Here is a 9562-nt window from a genome sequence, read left to right as displayed (position 1 = left end):
GGCTATATAATAAGAGATACTGCAGTTAAGTTTTGTTAAGTGGACATATTTATATTATTTTGTTTTGCAGATTACAAAAATCTTTAAATTATATAATGTGGTGTTAACCTGCGCAGCTAGTCTCAAATCTCAATAACATAAATGGGTTTATAAGAACAACGTATAAGTAGTAAGTAGTAACAGTAGCTGATAAGTAAATATCTTAACAAATTATTTTAAATAAAACTGTATATCACAAAAATACATTTTTATATTATAATAATAGAAGTACAACAATAAAAAAAAATGGTACTGTTTTATTACTACAGTCTACAATTATTTTACTTTGCTGTACTTAACAATAATGGTTTTTGAAGTTATTAAATTTAAGAATTCTTTCTGGAGGTACCCTGTGGGCTGTGGCTCTAAGGGCGTTGCATAATATAAATTATTAAAATTATATAATTATTATAAATTATTTTAATACAATCCTCTGGCGCTTCCGCAATATTTAAGCTCACATAACTGTTTAAATTCAAATTCAAACTTCAAAACAAACTATATAATATTACATAATATGTAATAATTTACTTTTCAAATCCTAAAATGTCACCACCTTGGATAAACATTCCACACAGTGCATATCCCTCCATAATTTTTTCCTGCAAAATCGAGCAGTCTGTTATTGTTTCAATAAGTGTATATCTGCACTTTTTGGAGCAGTATACCGGTCTACATCGATGACAAGTAGAGTGCAGATTACATTCTTCCGTGCGTACCTATATTATAAAACATATACATTTATAGAAGTTTTTTTATATGGATATTCGTAAATAAATAAAAAAAACTCTAACCTCGATTATAATTTTAAGGCAAATACGACACTCAAACTGTTTAAAAAATAGATTTGGAGGACATTCTTGCATCGTTGTGCTTTCTATAATAAAATAAAAAAAAAAAAAAAACGATAAAAAGGAAAAAATTAACATAAATTTTATTTTTTTATGATTTACCTATTAAATTTTTAAAGAACTTGAATACAGATTTATTATTTTTACCAACGGTACTGCTGTTACCGCACATTATTTGATTATTAAAGACAATCAATATAATATGACACGAGCTGATCGTCAAAACGCCTAGACTCTAGAGGTAACAAATAAAACAATAACCGTTATTATTTACACACCATTGTACAATCAACAATTAATTTATGGATTGATTGGTGATGGCTAATGCTATTTAAATAATAATAATTATGCCATAATACACAATAATAATAAGACCATTATTAACAAATGCATGCCCAATATGGACAGCCGCATCCCAAACAAATATTACAAAATTACAAACGATACAAAACAAATTTCTTAGAATAGCTCTTAAGACCCTATATGGTACATTCGAAACACACAACTCCACAACGACACTGGAATACCATACCTATAACCATATGGATCAATGAACAATTCAAAAAAATTTCATTCGAAACTTAACACAACAGAAGGAATCCTTCACTTCAAAATTAGGAAAAGAACTAAAAACCGCAGACTAAAGCCACGTCTTCCATAAGATATCTTATTGTTACCTCCAAAATCATCATCATAATCTTCAGCATCGGTATCATCAGAACATTGACTTAAATAACAACTCATAATCTAAATACATTTTGCTAAATTAAAACAATTTATAAATTATCTTATTACTCTATTATGCCTACCTAATTATGTAATTTATTGAATAATATATATATATATATATAAAAGAATTATTGTACAAAAATTGTATTGTTTGTTTTTTTAAATTTAAATAACAAATAGGTATATAAATAAAAAAGTATTTAATTTCGTGTCATTATAGATAGATGCCTTTCGGTGAAAAAAAATATAATGTTGGGCCTTTTTATTATTTGTAAATTATGATAAAATTATTACTTATTAGGTAATAGTAAGTATAGTAATAAAGGTATAGTAATAAAACCGAGCGATATACGTACCTACTTTGTACCAGTTTCTCAGTATATGATTACTGAAGTGGATTAAAAAATGGCGTAAAATAAAATCCACCCACTGTTCAAAACCCGAATACGTCCTACAGCCGCGCGTCCAACAAAACAGTGTCGGTACATTCAGTAGATGATGGAAGACTGATTTCTGATATCAATAATATCGTGTATGGTAGAACCGGCGTCATTGGAGTCGGCAGACCTCTCTCTGGTTGGTGGACTCGGTCCCTGGGTTTCGTGTACACAGTGCTGGCAACGTGAGATGCGCGTCCTCCTGCTACATTTCTTTCATTGCTATATATATTATCTTCTTTAATCATGAGTGCGATTCAAACATTTTGGAGTAGGTAAGGAGGTTCGAAATTCCCGTTATGGGTGGTTGTAAATTTCACAGACTATGTTTTTATGTATGCTTCGTCGGTACCCAAAAATCCTGTAAATTCTACCGGCACTAATTTTTGACTTGTGAAAATAAACATAAACTCCGCCAACACTATTATGGGTATTTGTGAATTGCGCCCACGGTTAGTAATAGGTAGTAAAAAGAGAGTTTATTAGATTGAGGTTGGCATTTTTTGATTTAAAAAATGATTTTGGTAATTTTTTCGCATACAATAACTATATACATGACATAAAATTCATTGATATTTATTTTAAACACAACAGTCAATAATATAGTAAATTTTTAGCTTAAAAGCCGAACATTTATTTGAGTTGCATTATTCTGAAATATACGTAAAGTTCATAGTTATAGTAAAAAACTATAAACGAGACGTATAATTATATGTAGTTAGCAAAGACATAACTTAAGAGAACGTCTCACCCACATGTGTTGTCTCCGTCTTACACAAGTACGACATAGTCAATTTTCGTTCACCAGTTTCAATAGTGTGCTTTTAGTTTTAATATTAGAGTGAATTCACCTATTATCAAACTTTTAGGTAAGAACATTATCTGTGTTCTCTTGTTGGATTTTTACGATATTTTAATTTTTAGGTGAGTTATGAGTATGAAATTATTAAATATTTGAAAATGCTTATAATTCACTTAAAAATTAAAATATCGTTAAAAGCCAACAAGAGAACACATAATGTTCTTACCTAAAAGTTTGAAAAATTGATACAAGGTTCTCTATAAATATTGTTATTGGAAGTAAAAAAAAAATTGATCGTAATTCAAAAATATATTTAGTTATATATAGTTATTGATAATAAAGATTTTAGTTTTTTTGCGGTAATTTAAAAATATTATTTGTGGGTACTTTATACTTGAAATGTATATTATTATATTTTAGACTCAAAATGTTTTTTCGATATTTTTGAATTTAATTCTATTAGAAAAACTCCTGTGGAATATTATATTATTAAAAAAATATTTTATCCAAATTAATTGAATAAAAATCAGTTTAATTTAAAAATTAAAAGAGCCCATAAAATTACTGTTTCATAAAAATATTAGGTCAACTTTAAATTGTTGCAATATTATTTCTTTTTAAATTTTAACAAAAAAAAACCAATGTATTTTATTAAAAACTGTTTTTGCGTAAATATTTATTTTTTTGACCAATTAGATTTAATTTGGTACTAAATATTAAGCCACCTTTCAAATTTAAGGTTGGAGCATTGTATCTGCTCTAAAACGTGAAAATATAGAAGAATGAAATACACAAAAATAAAATTACACATGACATGTTATTGTAAGATAATTATAGATAAACACATTTTTTTAATATAAAAAGAAAAAAGTATTCAGATTGAAAAACCAGTCAATTTATTATAAGAGTAATCTTGGTTACATATTAATATAATTTGTTTTCATTATATTTTTATATGACATATAGTTATATAATTGTAGTACACTTAACCATCATATATATATATATATATATATATATATATATATAATAAATCTTAAAACTTAAATTGTATAATATTGAAAACAGGTAGGCACACTTATAAGTATTGTTTGAGGTAATTTAATTATTTATTATATATTATGATTATATAATTATAATAATTACTTAAAATATAAATGATTATAATTTATTATTATTTGAAGATGGGTTATATAGTATAATATCTGATTATGATATTTATAATAATTAATAATATATATTTTTGTATAATAAACAATAATATAATAATATAAGCATAATTACTTGAAATATAAATTAATTATTACAAGAAAAAAAATTTATACAGTTATTTAAAATATAAATGTATTGCATTTCTGGAAGAAATTTTTCCAGTTAGTATTTAAAAGCTGATATTTGTGTATATATGAGTATCATAAAAAAAAGAAATCTTGGCATTCTATGTAAACTACTAAGTCTTATTTACCTTAATTTTCCTTATTAATAAGAAATAATAGAATAATTTGTACTATAAACTAAATTATTTTGTATTAAAAATTACAATAAACTGTCAATATAAATTAAAAACTTTATAAGTTGCTTAATAAAAAGTGTTTAAAAATATTATTAAAAAGTAACTACAGTCTAAAGATGTAGGAAATGTATTCATATTCAGGCAGTCACATTTTAACATCTACAATTATTGTGCACAAAAACTTCTTTTCTTCAATATATTTATCTCATTAGCATTTTAGTAGGTAAATATTCCTTTATTTAAAAAAATTTAAGCTTTAAGTTAATTATAATGATTTAACTATTTGTGATTCTGCATTTATGAAATATGAAATTTGTAAGTTTTAGAGAATATGTATTAATTTGGAATGTTCATATTACAGCTCTCAATCCGATATTTAACGAGATCTTCAGTATAGTGCCCGTTAACAGCTATTTTGAAAAAAAAAAGTGAAAATGTTAATAAATAAAAATTAAACAACACAGATAGGTATTTATTAAGATTAATCACTTAAAAAATAATATTTAATTTAAAACAAACTTAACAAACTATATATCGTGGTAGTTTTAAAGGATGGAGACCGCCTCTCTTATTGGGACTCAGTTCCCTTTTATTAGTGATTATTAAAAATAATTACTGGTAAATTAAATAATTAACAGTAAATATAAAAACATTTTGAAAATATAACAATATAAAATAAAACCTAATGGTTTTCGCAGTAACTAAAAAAATGTTTTTGCATGTTTTATTTTACTATAAAATGGTATTTAAATCAAAATATTGTGAAAATCACTATAGAAATCATGTAATAATTCTTACTCAATTTTTTCTTTTCCAACTCCACAAGAGCGCAAAGTATATCCACTTGTCCCCTGTTCAGCATGTCTTTAAGCTGTAGTCCACAAAAAGGACATCTTCTACCATCATCCATAAACATCCACATTTCAAAACAACGTTTACAGCAAGCCTGATTTGACATCTTATAAAATATATTCAAATACAATATATTATGAATTTTTTACTTCATATTACGAAAAAAATATAAAAATCACCTCAACCAGAAATGATCCACACATTAGACAATCAACATATTCGGATATCCAATCGAGAGCTCGACCTATGGCATTTGGGTTTCCATTTCCGAAATTTCTGAAAGATCCGATATTTCCGAGCACTAACACAAAATAATGTAACAATTAATCAAAATTAAAATTTATAAAATTTTTCATAAAAAAATAGAATAATTAATGAAGTATATATATATATATACATTGCATCATTTCTCTGTCAAGTTCTTTATCAGTTTTTGAAGTTTTTCTAGGATTTCGCAGCTTTGTTTTATGATATCTATGTCTTCTATATCTTCTTGACACGATGACGGGCATTGATCTTTGTTAGATTCTTCACGTCTATTATATAAAATTTGTAAAGCTAACAAAAAAAAAAAACAACAATACATTATATAAATGATGGTTATATATTATATTTTATAATATTTATAATATATTATTGTCTCGACATAATATGACAATGTCAACGTTATTTAATATCATATAATAATACCTGTATATGTACTATGCAACGAACGAAAATGTGATGAAGGTCGCATTATTGTTTTGTACAAGTCCCGAGACACAATTAACTGGTATAGTCATGGGTCGTATAATGATGTACGTCAGAAAAAAATATATTTTTTTTAATATAAATCATTATTTATACAATATACCTAACTGTGTGTGTGTGTCTGTGTGTGTGTAAAACATATAGGTAATTCAATATAATAATTACTACATAATAGTTTACAATTTTACGCCGTCCTAACCTATACTTATATAATATATATATATACGAGTACTACGTTTAAGAATGTCTGTCGAACGCCACTAACCTGTTTTTACACATCAACCCATCAACGTGTTTACAAGATACCGAATAAATCAACGAGAGAGGAGTGTACATTATGATAAATAAAATATTTCAGTAGCAGTGCTAATAAGGTATAGTCATCCTGGGATTCGAACTGTCGAACATGGATAAAAGGGTGGGGGAAATTGTCCTTGACTGCGCTGGAGAAAATAAATCTTATTTATCAGTATGAATAAAAAAGTAAAAATATATTTTTACATACTATATAAAAATATAGCTAGTACTGCTACTGGACAAGATTGACCGTTATAGAAAATGGCCGCCACCATATTGCGTACATAAATCTAAAGAGAATGGAAGAAACATTAAGAGAGCGCGCGTAACGACAAAAAATTCCAGTGGAGGCGCTTAGGTTTAGTCGAGTCCCGGGACTTGATTAGCAGGATTGGATAAGACGTAGGAAAATGGCCGCCATGCGCTTTAAGGAGAATGGTCGAAACGTTGTCTATATGCGGATTTCTTTAAGTAAATATGTTACAAAAAATTACACCATAGTGGTGGTGTTTAGGTAATCATTCGAAATGCTTAATGTAGGTGTGTGGGGGTGGGGTGTCGTGTAAATAACGTGTTTAGATAATAAGCAATATAATATAAAATTTATTTTAAAAATACAAATTGGTATTTTTTAATTTTTTTTGAAATAAATCATAATAATTGTTATGAGTGAAAAGTATATTTTTTTTTAAAGTGTCTCCAAACACATACAGTTAAAGCCACCACTCAACAAAAACAATTTTCACAAAATGGTCGCCCACGCACAAAATATACTGAGAGAACAGATGAAACGTCGTAATGTAATGTATGCATCCGTGACGAGGGGAAGTTAAAAAAAATTTTAGTATATAGTGGTAGGTACTATGGAAGTCGTCGTGGGCTTAGGTGCAGGGGTGTGGTCGCTTAAATATATATACGAATAAAAGTAGAACATATGTGACATATACAATTTTTTTCAATGTTGTTGGCAATAAATTATAACGTCGAAACGACTATAAAAATGAGTAAAAGAAAAAAATGTTTAAAAAAGGGTCGCTCTTATAAATACGTAATATATGTATATTTATATATATATAATATTATGATGGATATAGTAAACGCCACCACTGGACAAGACCAGTTGGCTGCGCAAAATGGCCGCCATCAACGCGCGCACGACGATTGGCGGATGCCGAAAGTATCGAAACGGAAAGTGAAACGTATCGTGACGCGCCGTCTGCGATTTTGCACCACTTGCGCCGCATCAAACATATACACAACAATAAACAACAAGTAGTATAATGTATATACTCACTATCACCTCTGGGCGGCGGCCGCGGTCGTCAGTTGATGATAATGGTCGTTAGGTGGGTCTCCCGATGAGGATAGCAGCTAGCAATCAGCGGACAACCGATCGACTGGTACGTCAAAATCCAAATGACGACGATCTGCAGCTCGGGTGGTTCGGCCGGATTACCGGGACTTCGTAGGGTGCAACGAACTTTCCCGCGCGACGCTGCGAGTGGCTACGAGAGAGTGAAAGGTACGTTCATCCGCATCCCGCAACGCCAGTTATCGGCGATTGGCTATTAATGTCGTCGTGTCTTCGAGTGCGGTTCGGGAGGTGTGATAAGGCGAATCGTCGTAATTCGACGACGTCTACCGATTACATAGTTTATCCGGTAGATGTTGCAAGTGATAGCGGTTTTGGTCCGCAGCGTCACCCGCCAAATCGTTTATACGGCGTGCATTTTCAATTATCGTTTGAGTTTAATTCGATTTCATTCTGATCGTTGTTTAAAATTTGGATTTTTATTTAAGATTTTTGCTCCCGGTGTATAGATTTTTGATCGAGAACAGTGCGAATGTAGTGGATAAGTGTGAAAGGTACGTAATTTTTCGAGATGGAGCGGTCGTCGATTTTGGTGCGCAATATTTCGTGCCCCAAAAGCGGTAATACTGTTGCAACCTACAAAGAACGAGGAGCTGTAGTGCGCGTAGTGTAGGGAAGGGGAATGTCTCAATTTCCCGCATCTTTTTTTTTCTCGTCCAAACGAGTCAGCGGCGGCCATTTTAAAATTATTATTATTATTATTTACCGGCTCATAGCTCCTGTAAGGGATCATTCGAAACATCGAAACATAATATAAAATTAATACTTTATATCAAAATAGATATCTATTAGATAGTGGCTTATTATTAATTATGTGTTTATTAAAGAAATAGTCTCACGCACGGAATAGGTACACAATATTAGGCATACCAACTAAGTATATGGTATAAGCCTACATAGACATAAGTTTATATAGGTATCGTAAAATATGATACTAATAGATATAATAATACCAATTTGTAGAGTTTCGATTTACAATCCTCATAAATCTTATTATACAACGAATTTTGTTGGTTTATGTTCTTGGCTCTTGCTGATTTAAATTTCTATGTAACGAACTCTCGATATAACATAACGTATAGGGCTGGCTGATAGGACGTTAGAAATTAGTAGGCCAATGGCCAATACCTTTACTATATACAAGTGTCAATGTCACGTATAGCCCTTTTATAATTAATGATATTTTCCGGATATTGCAAAATATGTCTTCTAAATTTAAAATGGTTTCAAGTTTTGTTTTGTCTCATCTATTTTATCAGATATATTCGTAAAGCGCACCGCGTAGTTATTCTTTTTACATTTATCTCTGTATCGCAAACGACAGTTCTCTAAAAGTAAAGTTCGAGTTTACACCAGGCACAAAACTGCATGCTTATCAAAATGCACTCTAAATTCGAACGAAATGCGATCGTAATCGTAATATTAAGTTCACGGTTTAATTATGATTCTATAATTTAATTATACAACTGAAGTATACGATTCCAATAAAAAAAAAGTTTTTCATTTTAATTATATCCCCATACCTACATGAAAATATATTGTATAATGTAGGTATTTATATCTATATATTTCACGTAAGTACATGATCTTATTCGACAACAATTAATATTTCTCGTATATAAAGTACGTACTTTTGAAACTTGCTGAAGATAAAATCTTTGTATTTATGATTTTTTTTGGGGTATATCAATTGCACCGAAAATCACAGATAAAAAAAACAAAAATTATGGGATAGAAAAAAATATACATCGTTAGCGACGGTCGATTTTATTGGATGTAGGTAATACGCGTATATTATACAGGTAGTATCCCAATTTCCCTAATTCGGTGTAATTAACGAACACCGTTTTTTATCGTATGAATCCTTTTGTGATGTACCTGTCCTATATGGGCTATGACACACAGCTGGACCGAATACGG

At 29.4% G+C, this 9562-nt stretch overlaps 1 protein-coding gene across 2 annotated transcripts; it reads right to left on the bottom strand.

Moving 5' to 3' along the window:
- Positions 1–4230: 4230 nt before the first annotated feature.
- Positions 4231–7765, bottom strand: LOC132920973 (uncharacterized). Of its 2 annotated transcripts, none has more exons than XM_060983743.1 (5): positions 5914–6139; positions 5621–5781; positions 5403–5524; positions 5170–5329; positions 4231–4781 (listed from the first exon to the last, which is right to left on the bottom strand). In XM_060983743.1, exons 2-5 carry the CDS (start codon positions 5733–5735, stop codon positions 4708–4710), a joined length of 471 nt encoding a protein of 156 aa, XP_060839726.1. In that variant the 5' UTR covers positions 5736–5781; positions 5914–6139; the 3' UTR covers positions 4231–4707. The 2 variants fall into 2 exon arrangements, with proteins under 2 accessions (XP_060839726.1, XP_060839725.1); XM_060983742.1 differs by lacking the exon at positions 5914–6139 and adding an exon at positions 7565–7765 and having other exon boundaries at positions 4232–4781.
- Between the last annotated feature and the right edge of the window lie 1797 nt (positions 7766–9562).

This window comes from Rhopalosiphum padi, chromosome 2 (assembly GCF_020882245.1).
Source record: "Rhopalosiphum padi isolate XX-2018 chromosome 2, ASM2088224v1, whole genome shotgun sequence".
Taxonomy (NCBI): Eukaryota; Metazoa; Arthropoda; class Insecta; order Hemiptera; family Aphididae; genus Rhopalosiphum; species Rhopalosiphum padi.
The sequence above is the reverse complement of the archived record's forward strand: the minus strand, read 5'-3'. Positions and strand labels throughout refer to the sequence as shown.